Raw genomic sequence first — 16,622 nt, forward strand, 5'->3', positions numbered from 1 at the left:
ATATATATATATATATATATATATATATATATATATATATATATATATATATATATATATATATATATATATATAGAGGCTGTTATATTGGTAGTTTGACTTGTAGCTTGTTGGGGTCTCCAAAACTGGTGAATTTGGTGGTTCTTCGGTTGTTCCAGAAATTGCTCTTTCGTTGTTAAATACTTCTACAGGGCATAATGAGGAAGCAGAGGCAGGTGGAGCAGTCGAACGAGAAATCTAAATATATATACATATATATATATACATATATATATATATATATACATAATATACAATATATACATATATATATATATATATATATATATATATATATTTATAAATAATATATAATATATATAGATTATTATTATATAATATTTATTACTAGGCTCTTTGATAAACGTTATCAAATTTTCATCTTACTCTTTTTCTTTCGTGAATGGTTCAGTCGAGTGATTATTTGTGTCACTCTTCCGAGTGGCTGAGCTTAGACATTTGTTAGTGATTCAGGAAGCTCTAGGGCTCCAGGAGTTACTCAGTAGTTTTCCCAACAAAATGTTACTCATAAAGCATCATCAACATCTGATGTGTAACCAATTTGAAGAATGGCTTAGTACCGAGGACTTCTTCAAATTCATTGTAGGCATGATTTTGTGATCCCTCAAAGACATGAACTCTGTTGAAAGTGAAGGCTTCCCATTCTTTCTCCTTCTATGCTAGGATAACTTTTTTCAAATTGGATTACCAAGTCACTTTTTCAGTATCCTCAGTTAGAACTACTTGTCTGTGTGTTAAATTACATAAGCCAAAGCTGGTTCCCGGCATTTGTTTATGTTGCACTCCATCTTCTGTTAGTTTATGCAATGCTTAAGACCTGTGGCAGATGGGGTAATCCCACTCGTGTACAGAATTATGCCACCTGAATGCTTATTTCATGTAGTATATGTAAGTACTTATATTTCATTTCTTAAAAACTATGGCACTTGTCTGCCTATGTCTTGATACTTGAATATTTTGTATATGATTCATTTACTATTTCCGGTCCAGACGGGCCGACCCTTATGTGTAACCTCAGGTCTTGGTTTTTTACGCCTAGGTGAACAGTTTAAGAGTTAGAAACATTGAAAGTGATATCAAACATCAAGATACTTTCTAATTTCAAAGGTCGAAAAATATATTTTCTGGTTAATCAAATGTAATAAATTTTACGTAAATAGATAGAATATTGCTTACTTACAATGATGGTAAATGTTTCAGTCGACGTAAATTGATATTTTATGAATGGCAAGGCAATTAACAGAAGCATCCATCAAGCACTTCATGGATGTTCAGTTTATAGTGGGCATTGGCAGCATTGATGGCTAGGCAGGTTTGTCATCGTCCTAACTCCTCCTTCTGCTTGGTTGTTATATACACCAACCAAGGTTATAGTTACATCCCGTCGTGCTTTATTCTGGTGCTGTCTATCAGTTCTGTAATGGTTCTTTTCGTGCTTATCTGACCTTTTCACAGTTTCTCACTTCTACATTCAGTCTTTTGTTCAAAATTCTGAATAATGAAAAATAATCTGGTTGTGGTCATAATCCACACTGGTATTCATCTCCATGACTTTAGCCTTCCCAGGGCATAGAAGCCTCATTCGTATTTCTCCCTCGGCTTTTGTCATAGTATGTTTATTCAGAAGGCTATTGTGATATGCAATAGTAAAATAGTAAAGAATTTATGGTGATTACAAGCTCCATAGCTGTTTATTATACTTATATAAATGTAATTATAGCACGAGCTTCCGTATGTTTTCAAACATACTTCAATATAAGATTAGATATTAAGCAAAAACGAAAAGTCAATCTTAAAATGAACAATCAGTAGTTATACGGCAATTTAAAAGTTGATTTATTATGGATAATTGCTTAACAAGTATACATTTTATGACAATCGATTCCATATCCTCAACGATCTCCGGTTCAGTAGTTGGGGCTCTTTTAGAATCATACCAAATAAGCAAGACATAGTGTTCTGTTTTCAATAATGAATTATTTGATTAAAAGAAGACAGAATACTTAACTTTGTCACGGAAGATTTAATCCACGATGCCTAACACTACCCATCTCCTCCAGCCCATGGACGAGCAAGTGATATCGAACATCAAGAAGCTGTATACGAAACATCTTTTAAAAGTGATATCGAACATCAAGAAGCTGTATACGAAACATCTTTTCAAGAGATGTTTGGACATCACCAATACCACAAACCTCACCTTGCGTGAATTTTGGAAGGAGCATTTCGATGCCTTGATATGCATCCGACTCATCGATCAAGCTTGGCAGGAGGTTTCGAGGCGAACCTTGAATTCTTCGTGAAGGAAACTCTGTCCTGATGCCGTATCCGCCCGAGACTTCGAGGGATTCGACGTGGGCGAAGCTGGTGCAGATTCAGAAACAGTTGACAATCCTGATACTGTTTCACAACCAGATCTTGACGAGATCATTGCACTCGGCAAGTCCATGGGGCTGGTCGTCGACGAGGACGACATCAATGACCTTCTCGAGGAGCACCAAGAGGAGCTTACGACGGATGACCTGAAGGAGTTGGAGGCCATGCAACATAACATCGTTCAAGAAGAGTTCTCTAGCAGCAGCGAGGAGGAGGAGGACGACCCTATAACAACGGCAGAAATTAAGGATGCTCTAGCTGCTTTTCATAAGGTGCAATCATTTGTAGAAAAGAGACTCCCCGAAAAGGCTTACACAAGTTGTATGCTTGCGCAGTTCGATGATGTTTGCCTGAGTCGTTTCAGGAACATTGTCAAAAACAGCAGAAGCAATCTTCCTTGGATAGTTATTTTTTAAAGAGGCCTTTAGTAGGAGTAAGCAAACAGGAAGATCCAAGTGATACTACGAAAAAACAGAAAGTTGAAGGGGTGAAGAAATTTAAATTTTGTAGTTACGTATAAAAAAGTAGAAAAAATGTAAAAAAAAAAGAAAGAAAAAAAAAAGGAATTTAATTTTAAGTTTTTTGTAAAGTTAAGTGTCACGGTTTTGTGCCATTTGTTAATGTGTTTCGTAAAGTTTAGTCTTTATGTTTCCTGAAATTTTTTAATGTGTTTCGTAAGGTTAAGCGTACGTACGTACAAGTTTTCTGCCGTTTGTCCTCCTCCTCAGTCGCCACTTTCGGAGATCGCCTCACTCGAAAGGTAAGGTTCCACATTTTACTACATACGTACGTAAGTACGTACAGTATTTCTTGTATACCATTTACACTAATACACTTTATTTACAGGTACTATGTAGTACATATTAGTAGTGCATATTAAGTTAGGGTACTGAATGGTCCAAATTGTTGTACTTTCATTTTGTTTATTTGGTCCAATTTAGCTTTAATATAAAAATTTACTGGGGTTGTTTTTGTAGGGCTTGGAACGAATTAGGTAATTCACATGTAAAATGCGGTTCAAGATACGAAAAGCTCAGGTTACGAAGGCCGCCTCGGTTGGATTAATTTCGTATCCTGAGGTACCACTGTAATACACACACACACACACACACACACACACACACATATATATATATATATATATATATATATATATATATATATATATATATATATATTAATATATATATATATATCTTAAAGTCTATAATATTAAATAGTCAGGTTGATAACCTTAGCTCTTGCCATTTAGAGGCAGATGCAAAATGCTGGATTCCTCGAAGATGCTGAAATAAAAAAAAAAAACAGGAAAGCTTACCGGCGCATAATTGGGGTCAGTGACACATTCCGAAGATCACGAATTTCATGTATGTAGCGTGCATGCCTCTTGTGCGCCAATTGGTGAGTGTGTGTTCATAATGAAAAAAAATGACATATAATCTATGGGAAGAGTTGCAAAAGGGGACTCACTGAATTTGATTGATTGAGTGTGGAACACGCCACAGAAGAGGCGCTAGAAGTTTTTTACAAGGTAAAGTGAACTTTGAAAAAGTTAATATTTATAGTGACGAAATTCAGCTTTTAGAGAAAGGGAAGTGAGGTGCAGCACACATTCTTTATTGATGAACTTTAATGTTTTATAGTGTCATAATTATGGTCTCTATATTTCAGATGGATTCGAAGTCACCTTACAGGTTTTCTCTAGACTAGTTCTCTAGACTAATAAACTACGAATGTTTGGACACTTAGGGGAAAAGGGAGTACTTACTTAAATATGATTTTGAGAGGAATATGATAGTTTAACATTTCTTTTTGGGTTATGCTTAATTAATTTTATTCCATTTTCATGTTAGCTAATTTAAGGAAATAAAGAGTATATTTTTGTAACAACAAGATTCTACATTAACCTAGTTTGAAACTGATTTTCAGCCAAATCCAAAGATGGCATTCAACAGAAAAAAAGGTAGGCTACGTTACTTACCTCCAAGATAGAGCGAATTAGATATTAAAGAACATTTGTAGCTCGATGTATGTATATGAATCACGGTAATGTGATATGACTCATATAATGGCTAAGTGCTGACAAAAGCTCTACAGCGTTACCGAGGTCGAGGTGGGTTGATGCAGTCTTCAAACAACGAATACCTAAGAGTGACAGGTATTTGTAGGTGAGAGGCGGCATAAACTTATAGCATCTTGCGGTGGCGGTGTGGGTTAAAGCTTCAATGTCATCCTGGATTTGTTTGGTTTCGATGGTTCGTGGCCGGAAGCCGACAAATCTCTTATCAACTGAAAAATTCCCCTTCGGTTAAACATATATGAAAATATATTAATTCCGAGGTAGTGCGAATTAGATATTAAAGGACATTTGTAGCTCGATGTATGTGTATGAATCACGGTAATGGGATATGACTCATATATATATATATATATATATATATATATATATATATATATATATATATATATATATATATATATATATATATATATATATATATATATATATATATATATATATTTTCATATATGTTTAACCAAAGGGAATTTTTTAGTCGATGAGATTTGTTGGCTCCCGGGAGCCAACAAATAAATAAAATATATATATATATATATATATATATATATATATATATATATATATATGTATATAAATATATATATATATATATATATATATATATATATATATATATATATATATATATATATATATATATATATATATATATATATATAAATATATGAGCCTTCATAAAGGATTTATTTCCATGAAATTAGAAATACTTCTTTGGTAATTTGCTAACTGGTATCATTCTGATTTCCAGAAAGATGTTCATGCTTTCATCACGTGATTGAACGCAGCTGCCTTATCAGATGATGACTGACTTTTTTCCCCTTTTAAGAAATGTTGATTACAGTAAAAATGTTGTTCCTCAGTGAGAAAAATTATATATTGGATGTGAGGGAAGAGCATCAGTTAATAATTAAATCAAATTTAGGGATGTAGGGCGACTTGGTGACAGCGTTACAAACACGGGAGTGGAAATGCAGTCAGTTAGAAGTAGCGAGAGGCGACTTTCACCTGGGAAACTCTCGGGCGAAATGAGGTAGCCGAGTTTTTGGCGTAGTTTTGAAAATTATTTTCGGGGGTAGATTATGGACTGAATTTAGGGAATTTGGTTTACTTTAATATATGGATATCAAGTAGAGAAAACAGTCCTTGGATTGGTCAAGTTTAGGCGACGCTATATCAAGTTATTACAAAGACCAGAGAAGGTTAAGCTATTTGAACAGTGATTACAAGAATTAATCATAATGTGTTAGCAGAATTTCTACCCATCTGTGTGTTAGTCTAGATATGCCAAAGCTGGTTTGCATCATTTGCTTATGTTGTACTACATCTTCTAATAATGTATGCAATGCTTGTGCCCTTTGGTAGACGGGGTAGTCCCACTCGTGTGCAGAATTATGCCATCTGAAAGGTTATTTCATGTATATATGGGTATACTTATATTTCATTTCCTAAAAACTAGGGTACTTGTCTCCTTATACCTAGCTACTTGAATATTTTATATACAATTCATTAAAGAAGAACTTCTTGTTGCATTTTAGCTATTCCATATGTAGTGTTATCCTATTTAATTAGCACTGGTGAAAAAAGTTTTTTGAAAGGGGCATTTTCTTATTTTTTACAACCAATTTTCTATTGCACCATGAGCGCCGCCATTTTGTGTGGCTTATCTGTTATGCGTGATGCCATGTTGCAGTAGGCTCAGACAGGCGGAACTATTTCGAGGGCACAACATCTTCAGATAATATCCTTTTTGGTTTGTGTTTGTCAGCGGAAAATATATGATTGAAATGGTGAATAAAGAAGTAGCCTGAAGTATGCCTAGTTAGGTATATACAGCCCTAAATTCTAAAACCACAGTAATTAAATTATTTAAAAAGGATGTGATTCTGTGCTGGTCCTAAGCCAGAATAAATGAGGAAGGTTAGGGAGGGGCTAACAACCCTTTCCTGTAAACACCTAGATTGTTACAGAAACCATAGAAGAAGTGAATAGGCCTGGACCACTTGTTGATGACTCAAGAACGAATAGGATCATAAAGTATGCTACTCGGAATGTGCGAAGTTTGTACAAAGGGGGATTTGCTGATGTATTTGGAAATGAGCTGGAAAGATAAGGTATACAAATAGCTGTCCTACAAGAGATTAGATGGCTGGAAGTTGGGAAGTGTGAGATGGATAAAGGGGTCATATATTATAGTGGCAGAGAAGATGGAAGACATGAAGAGGGAGTTGGATTTCATATTAGTAAAAGGATAAGCACTGCTGTTGTGGAGTTTGAGGGTTTAAGCAGCAGGATAGCAAGAATAAAGGATAACTGCTAAATGGTTTAAAATCACAGTAATAACATTGCATGTCCCTACAGAGGACAGTGAAGAAGATACCAAAGATCGATGGTATGGTGAAGTTCAGGAGGTTTTAAACAAAGTACTAGGGCACGATATGCTGATAATATTGGGAGATATGAATGCTAAAGTAGGTAAAGAAATAGCAGCTTTAATGGGAACTATAGGCACACATAGATTACATGAAAGTAGTAATGACAATGGGATTAGACTGGCAACACTAACCACAGAATACAATTTAGTAGTAGGAGGCACTCTGTTCCCACACAAAGAAAAACATAAGGGCACTTGTCTTTCACCTGATGGAAGTACAACCAATCAAATTGATTACATTTTAGTCAAATGGAAATTTAGATCAGTGCTGATGGATGTGCGAGCATACCGGGGAGCGGATTGTGGTTCAGATCATTACATGGTGGCAGCAAAAATGCGTATAAAATTAACAATAAAGAGAAAGAATGAAGGGCAAACATCTAAGATAGATACTGAGAAACTGAAGGAAGAGGAAACAGGATTGCAATATCAGGCTGAAGTAGAGAACAGATTTGCAGCATTAGAGGTGGATGATGATGTAAGTTGGAACCAAGTAAAACCTATAATGCTGGAAGCCACAGAGAGAACTGTTGTTAGGGCGAGGCAATGGAGTGGAGGGCAATGGTTTGATGAGGAATCCAGAGAGGCAGCCCAAAGAACAAGAGAAACAAGATTAAAATGGATGGACAATAGGGGAAATGCAGAGAGGAGAAGGATATATACAGAGGCAAGAAATGAGGCATGCAGCACTAACAGAAGGAAGAAAAGAATGCTAATCAATAGGGAGTTGGAAGAGGTTGAGAGCAACAGCAGGCAGGGAAATGTGAGGGCCGAGTTCCATGGTATAAATAAAATCAGGAAGGGATACCAGGCCAGACTAGGAATGGTGTGCAGTAGATATGGCGATCTTTTAGTAGATAGAGAGGAAATTGAAGAGAGATGGGTAGAACATTTTAGAACCTTGTTAAATAGACCAGCACCTCCCGAACAGCCTGGGGAGAATGGAGAAATTATATTGGGAGAGGATGAGGAGGATCCAACCACAGAGGAAATTCTAGAAATAATAAATCACCTACAGAATAATAAGTCTGCTGGCCTTGACGAAATTAGTGAAGAACTACTGAAGTATGGAGGAAGACAACTACAAGAAGCAATGGCAAAAATTGTGATTGGAATTTGGAGAAGGGAAGAAATGCCTAAAGAATGGGAGGAGGGACTGTTTGTGCCAATTCACAAGAAAGGTGATAGAACGGAATTTGGGAATTATAGAGGCATTTGTTTCTTAACTGTTGGATATAAGATTGTAGCTAAACTATTATTCAATAGACTGAAGAGACACAGTGAGACCATAGTAAGGGATTACCAAACAGGGTTTAGAGCGTCCAGATCAACCATAGACCAAATATTTATTGTAAGGCAGATCCTTGAGAAATACTGAGAATATGATTAAGACTCTTGGCATGGCTGTATAGATTTTAAGTAGGCATATGACAGTATACAACGAGAGGCATTGTGGAGGATACTGAAAGAATTCAGGATACCAGAGAAGCTTATACGACTAATAAAAATGTGTTACAGGAATATGAGAGGCAGAATATGAATTGGAGGGAAAGTAACAGGTCCTGTAAGTTGACAATAGTTTAAAGCAGGGATGCACACTGTCTATGATTCTCTTTAACCTAGTGCTGGAATGGGTCATGAGACAAACACCACAGGGTAATGGAGTACATCTTAGGGAGGCTATGTATGATAGATTAGCTTATGCAGATGATATTGACTTTTGTGGTGAAAACATCCAGGAAAAATAAGCATTTTTAGAGAAGCTGCAAATGAAGTTGGCCTGGAAATAAATGAGGTTAAAACCAAAATCTTGAAGGTTTCAAGGCAGGAGAGGATACTGGGTAACACCAGGTGTGGAAATATGAAGTTGGAAGCGGTCGAGAACTTCAAATACCTTGGATCAACAGTTACAGCTGAAAATAGAGTGGAGGAAGAGGTAAAATTAAGAATAGCAGCAGTAGCCAGATGTAGTTGGGCTTTAGCCAAAGTGCTCAATAGGAATATTTTATCAAGGAGAACAAAGGTGAAGGCCTATACAACAATTATTAGACCCGTGTTAACGTATGGTTGCGAAACCTGGAGGCTGACAAAGGATCTGGAACGAAGGTTGGAAGCGTTTGAGAACGGAATCTTCAGAAGGATATGTGGACTGGTCTTTGATGCAGAGATGGGGCAATGGAGAAGAAGGCATAATAATGAACTAAGGGAAATGACAGAGGTACCCTGATAACAGGCACGATTATGGCTCAAGACTGAGGTGGGCAGGGCATGTGGCCAGGGATCATGAGGATAGACTGATAAGCAAGATTACTTGAGGACAACCAGAGGGCAGATGACTTCCAGGAAGATCCTGCATGAGATGGTCTTATAACATAAAAATGGACATGACAAAGCTTGGAATGGATGGTCCAGGGGATAGGTGGGATGTTGCGTAGGACCATGGTTGTTGGAAGCTTCTTGTAGTGGCAGCAAAGAGCCATGGAGGCCCGCAGCCAGTGGAGTGAGTGAGTGTGTGAGCGATTTAAAAAGGACTAAGTGGAGGCCCTCATCAATTCATGGACACACAAACACACACGTTTAGAAAAATGCTGTTCACCCCATCACACCACGCACATGGTGATTGACAAGAATAAATTTCAATTCAAATGCATACAAGTGGAGGCACCATAGTATAGATAGCGGTAGATAGCCGCCCTATCTTCGTCGGTACCGTAGTTTGTTCAGAGGGAAATTAAGTTCCCATAACATATATAAATTTCATAGCCATATCTAATAACCTGCTCCTAAAGTCATCTTTTAAATCTGTTGGCAAGAAATGATCCGAACAGACAACGGTTTGCATCATAGGTTGAAAGGTTTTGATGTTGATATCTTCCCTTCGAAGAGCCATCAGCCAGCGGCTTGATTTCTCTCTATGTGACGGAATCCTGTGGAATTATATGCTTTTTGGACACTTGATAGAAGTATTGGCACAACCAAACGCCATACAAGTTGGCATAATTGACACTATTTGAATGATAATTGACCTAAAACACGAGGACAATACCGAGGACACATACTCTATAATACGTGTGGTTTGCTGCTCTTGTTATTGTGAGGCGACCGCTGCACTACGTCATCAGTACTAATCTGCCAGATAGCAACATAGTAGAATCCTGGATAAATGGTGCTGTCCATTGAAGTACCCCGGCACTACTTTGAAATTAAATTGTAAAATAATGGGATTACATACAGATTCGAGCAATGGCTCATTTTTTAGCTTATTACAAGTTCTATTCGACGAAATTTAATGGCTATTAGCCAGAAGTTCCCCTTTAAGGTATTTGATCGACGATTTCAACGATTAATCACATTCTAAAACAATTTGAATTGGTTTATTATTTCTAATGACTTCAAATATCAATCATGTAACTTATACCATACAAACAGTTTATGTTGTCCTTTTTGCTGTCATTTCTAGTTTCTTAAGTCCTCAGCCGGTAAGGGCAAGAAAGAGACCTTAGAACCTGACCCTATAAATTTCTTTGGTTATAGGAGTGCTATAACAAGATGATTTACCTTAGGATTTTATTTCACCTACATAATATTTTAGGACCTTATAGATGCTTTAATTCTGTGACATATGACTATTAAACAGGCTTGAGGTTGATAGTGATTAGACTTGTCTGAATATCTTGTACTTTGTTTAGATTCTGGTAACACTCGTAATATAATAAACTAGTGGCAATCAGACTCTGGGAAAGACATCGTTTATAGTTACATTTGGATTTCGCTGAATATAATTAATTTTGAAAAGTATATAACCTTTTCTTCTCTTTGGAATTGTTATAGATTGTCACTGGGGCATAGAACGTGGATATCCTCAGAATTAAGTACGTCAACTCTGTGAAGTTAGCGGTTCTCACCTTCCATTAGACAATACTAATGGAAGGTGATGTTTTAGTATTAATAGTGTTAATAAGATATTAGTAATATTCTTATTTACTTTTTTCACTTATCTTATGGTTGAGCCATCAATGGATGTTTTTTAAGTTTTAATCTTCCCTGTCTTCGGGTGCTTCCAGTCGTGTACTGCTTTAGCATTGTTCTGAAAAATTCTGGAGAAAGCAATTTTCAAGATTGAGGAAGAGGACAATATGTATTCATTTACAATAGTTTAAATACTTTCTTCTAAGAAATTCACATTCTAGAGCCTGATGCCAGGACTGCACCCTTTGAGAAAATGCTGCAAAATAATGTTAGTGTAAATTAGTAAACAAGTTCCCACGTATCTATGAACTTGACTCATTTGTTTCATCAATGTCATCATTCCATTATTTCTTTTGTACAGGATGTTTATGATGCAATGGAAAACTGCCTTAGTAGGGACATTGGTATTAATCTTGATTTTCGAGAAGGTTTCTGCTTTCCCAAAATCTCAGATTCTATGGTTTGACGTCGGACCACAAATTCGTAACTGCCGAGATGTACAAAGGCAAGGCAACACCACTAGTGGAATCTATATGATTTTCCCATACAAATGTTGTCCTGATGTCCCTCTTCAGGTAAATGAATTTCAATATATCATCAGCATAAATATGTTATAATTAGATGTTTGATTAGACTGCAGTATGTTGTTCCTGCCTTTAAACGTATTTCAAATTGTTTTTTTCAATCAGGTCTTCTGTGACATGGAGACAGATGGTGGTGGATGGACTGTCATTCAACGTCGGGATGACATTGAACCCAGAGAGGACTTCTATCGTACCTGGATGGAATATGCCCTTGGCTTTGGTAACCTGAAGGGAGAATTCTGGTTAGGAAATGACAACATCCACGCCTTAACGGATCAGACACTGAATGAAATAAGATTTGATTTAATTGACTTTGAGAATAATAGAAGATGGGCCAATTACAAGTTTTTCTATGTCCACGACCGAAGTTCGTCATACAAACTTGAGGTTGTGGAATATAGTGGAGATGCTGGGGATTCCTTTGCAAGCCACAGTGGAATGAATTTTTCGGCCAAAGACATCGATAACGATACATATCCTACAGACAGTTGTTCAGTTATGTAAGTTCATTGATATGCTCCTATGAATATTGCTTTATTCATTCCCGTTCATGTGGAACAGACCGATCTTACTTTCTTTAAGTTATTTATAACTGAGTAAGATGGTGAGACATGATAAGTAATACTTTTAATACCAATGTCTACTAAACCCTATTTGAAAGGATCAAGTTAGTAAAGTTTTCATGACATAAGTCTTTCCTTTCTCTGCATAGCTTTGGTGCTTGTTATGTTGGCATTAATATTTTCAGGTTCAAAGGGGCCTGGTGGTACAAGGGATGCCATTCATCAAACCTTAATGGGAAGTACCTCTCTGGAAACCACACATCTTATGCCGATGGGGTAAACTGGTCCGGATGGCTTGGTCAATATTACTCCCTTAAGAAGACAGCGATGAAAATTAGACCTGTTTATTAGGAAGAACACTGCATGAAGATGAGCCTACATTAATAGTACTCTTTTCACTTTACTAACAGTAGTGGATAAATAGCTTCTAGCAGACAGTTACACTGACAGAATAATAGAATAGCAAAAGTTTCTCTTAGAAGACTAAAACTTAAAAGATAATGTTATTCATCATTTTCCAAAATCTGGAAAAAAATATTATTGCTACTAATAAATACTTCATATTGTGAAAATATTATGGTACACAAGAAACATTCTTTAAATAAAGAGAAGAGGAATTATCTGCTGTTTTTTTTCTCCCCTAAAACTGCCAACTGACATCCGAGTGGTCAAATATCCTCAGTCTTGCTTTCGATTCCTACTGGCGGGAGTTTGAATCTGGTTAAAGGAACTGGATAATAAACGAAATGTCGAACTTGATATTTTTGGATATAAATATATATATATATATATATATATATATATATATATATATATATATATATATATATATATATATAGATATATATATATATATATATATATATATATATATATATATATATATATATATATATATATATATCTATATATATATATATATATATATATATATATATATATATATATATATATATATATATATATATATATATATATATATATATATATATATATAGATACATATATATTATATATATATATATCTCTATATATATACTATTATATATATAATATATTATATATATCTATATATATATATATGTAATCTATATTATATTTATATATATTTATATATAATAGATATATATATATATATATATATATTATATATAATATAGATATCTATATATATATATATATCTATATATATATATATATATGTAATCTATATATATATATATATATATAAATAAAGATAAATGCCACGAAGGAAAAATAAACGAAGGAGTCTGCGAGATCTTTCGGTTTAAAAGCCCTTTACTGAAGCAGATACTGACAAAAATACGAGAAAAGACAGTACAAGAAGGTTCGTATAACTGACAGATAGGGATTATAAAAGGATTAGTGCCTAGAATCCGACACACCTGGAAGATAAGAAGCCTTCCCAAACAAGCATAAACAAAGGGTGCAATTAAAGGTTTAAGACAATCATCTCAGATACAATCTCCAGACAATTAAAGGATTATAGGTGACAGCTATACGGAACCTGGTAAACAAAACCATATTCACAAAACATGACAGACATACATTACAATAAAATTTTTAATAACTCTAAGGCAACTGATTTTTATTTAAGTCAGTAATTATATATTTGAGGTCATTCTTAAACATGTTACAGATACAAGGGTCTAAATGAAAAAGGCCACGACTAACATTGAAATTACAATGAAAAGTAAGTTGTATTAAAGCAGATTCTAAAAGATTTCGTGATAAGACATCTCTTGACCGTGCAATTACTGAACTGTCAATCCAATTAATTCGGTGGTTGTTTTCACTTAAATGAATAAATAATGCATTAGATTTTTGCCCAATTTTTACAGAGTATTTATGCTGGCTTAGCCTTACTTCTAAGCCCTTGCTGGACTGTCCGAGATAGAATGAGGGACAATCCATACATGGAATTTTATATATAATGTTGTTGCTTTCTCTGGGGCCATTTTTTATTAACATTCTTTTTAGTGTGTTATTATAGGAAGAAACAAGGTTGACATTAAAAGCTTTTAACAATGGTTTAATGGTTTCAAATCCGTTAAAATAAGGCAAACTGAGAATGTTCTTAGAATTTTCTTTCTGTGTGTTGTTTTCAATATAAAACTTTTTGTGGGCTTTATTATAACAAATGTCTAATATATGTGAAGGATAGCATAAATCTTTCCCTATTTTTCTTATGTATTCAATTTCTTGATCCAAATATCGTGGACTGACAATTCGCAATGCTCGTAAAAACATAGAGGAAAAAATTTATATTTTTATATTAAGATGGTGGCCTGAGAAGAAATGAACATAAGTTAAGTTGTTAGTCGGTTTCCTATAAATACTGAATTTACATTGAAATGGTTCTCTATGTATCAAAACGTCTAAGAAAGGGAGGCAATTGTCTTTTTCTAATTCTAGAGTAAACTTAATCGATTATACCTGGTTATTTAATTTAGAGAGTAAATCATTAGACCCTTGTATCTGTAACATGTTTAAGAATGACCTCAAATATATAATTACTGACTTAAATAAAAATCAGTTGCCTTAGAATTATTAAAAATTTTATTGTAATGTATGTCTGTCATGTTTTGTGAATATGGTTTTGTTTACCAGGTTCCGTATAGCTGTCACCTATAATCCTTTAATTGTCTGGAGATTGTATCTGAGATGAATGTCTTAAACCTTTAATTGCACCCTTTGTTTATGCTTGTTTGGGAAGGTTTCTTATCTTCCAGGTGTGTCGGATTCTAGGCACTAATCCTTTTATAATCCGTATCTGTCAGTTATACGAACCTTCTTGTACTGTCTTTTCTCGTATTTTTGTCAGTATCTGCTTCAGTAAAGGGCTTTTAAGCCGAAAGATCTCGCAGACTCCTTCGTTTATTTTTCCTTCGTGGCATTTATCTTTATTTATGGATTTATCACGTTCCTAACTTTCGTGATTCTGTTATACATATATATATATATATATATATATATATATATATATATATATATATATATATATATATATATATATATATATATATATATATATAATATATATATATATCTACATATAGATATATTATATATATATATATATATATATATATATATATATATGTATATATATACATATAGATATATATATATATATATATATATATATATATATATATAGAGTATATATACATATATATGTATATATATATATATATATATATATATTATATATATATATATATATATATATATTATATATATATATATATATATATATATATATATATATTATATATATATATATATATACATTTATATACACATCTATATATATATTATATATATATATATATATATATGTAATTATTTATATATATATATATATATATATATATATATATATATATATATATATAGATATATATATATATATATATATATATATATATATATATAATATATATCTCTCTTCTTCTTCTTCTTCTTCTTCTCCCCAGCTTTATCCCTATTCGGGGTCGCCGTTTCTAATGAGTCTCTTCCATCTACCTCTGTCCCGTGTCATTTCCTCCCATACTCCCTTCTCCCTCATATCATCTCTAAAGCAAACTCTCCACCTGGTCTTAGGTCTTCCTCTCCTTCGTGTTCCATCCACCTCCTCGTCCATCACTTCTCTTGCCATGTGTTGCTCTTCTCATCTCATCAGGTGGCCATACCCTCTTAACCTTGCCTCTTGCACTTTCTTTGATGCATCAGTGGCTTTTATTGTACCCCTAATATGTTGATTTCTAACCCTGTCCTTTTTGGTTACTCCACTCATCCACCTAAGCATCCTTATCTCGGTTACGTTCAACTTTGTACCCTCTGTTTTCTTAAGAGGTGCTGCTTCCAATCCATATGTTATTGCCTTGTACACTCTGCCCTTTAATCTTATAGGAATTTCCTATCACAGTATATATATATATATATATATATATATATATATATATATATATATATATATATATATATATATTCTTTGTGATTAATGCTTTCATAATGTTTCTGCAATTTTGCTATTTTCCAAATTTTTCTGTGCTTACATTCACATTTACAATTTGATGAAATGAAGTGTCTTCATAAATTAATCATTGCATATTTAATCAAGTTTAACGCTTGTGAATTACTTTGCATTTACTTAGAATTCTTTTCAAGTTTTATTGTTGTTTAACACTTGTGACTAAGTTTTCAAATTTTAATTATTACTTAACACTTTAAATTTTACTTGAATAATTTAATTTTTTTTTTGCGATAAATTAATTTTCTTCATATAAATAATTTTGATTTATTTTTACTTAATAATTAACTCCCGACTTATATTTAATTTTGTTTAGTTAGAAATATAGAGTGGTAATTGAGCTGATTTCCTTCAGCTTTGTTGAAGTGAGTTAGAACCAGGGAAATACTTAGACTACCTTCAAAAGTTGTTAATGGAGTGATGCCCTTTAATTAATTAAATCTCTTATATGATTACCTCACACCTGTTTTAATGAACTTAGTCTAAATCTTTTTTTATAATT

General features: G+C 33.8%; 1 protein-coding gene across 3 annotated transcripts in view; it reads left to right on the forward strand.

Annotated features, from left to right (window-relative positions):
- LOC135205634 (techylectin-5A-like) overlaps nucleotides 1-12,683 on the forward strand; it is a 21,829-nt gene extending 9,146 nt beyond the window's left edge. Inside the window, exons 2-5 of one of the 3 annotated variants that reach the window (XM_064236460.1) lie at nucleotides 10,779-10,819; nucleotides 11,278-11,491; nucleotides 11,606-12,000; nucleotides 12,249-12,683. In XM_064236460.1, coding sequence (XP_064092530.1) covers nucleotides 11,279-11,491; nucleotides 11,606-12,000; nucleotides 12,249-12,414 — 774 coding nt within the window. In that variant the 5' untranslated portion in view covers nucleotides 10,779-10,819; nucleotide 11,278 and the 3' untranslated portion in view covers nucleotides 12,415-12,683. Of the gene's footprint in view, nucleotides 1-10,778; nucleotides 10,861-11,276; nucleotides 11,492-11,605; nucleotides 12,001-12,248 lie in introns of all 3 variants that reach the window. The other 2 variants (XM_064236452.1, XM_064236444.1) reach the window with 2 other exon arrangements.
- The last annotated feature ends 3,939 nt before the right edge of the window (nucleotides 12,684-16,622 follow it).

This window comes from Macrobrachium nipponense, chromosome 11, assembly GCF_015104395.2.
Source record: "Macrobrachium nipponense isolate FS-2020 chromosome 11, ASM1510439v2, whole genome shotgun sequence".
In the NCBI taxonomy this organism is placed as follows: Eukaryota; Metazoa; Arthropoda; class Malacostraca; order Decapoda; family Palaemonidae; genus Macrobrachium; species Macrobrachium nipponense.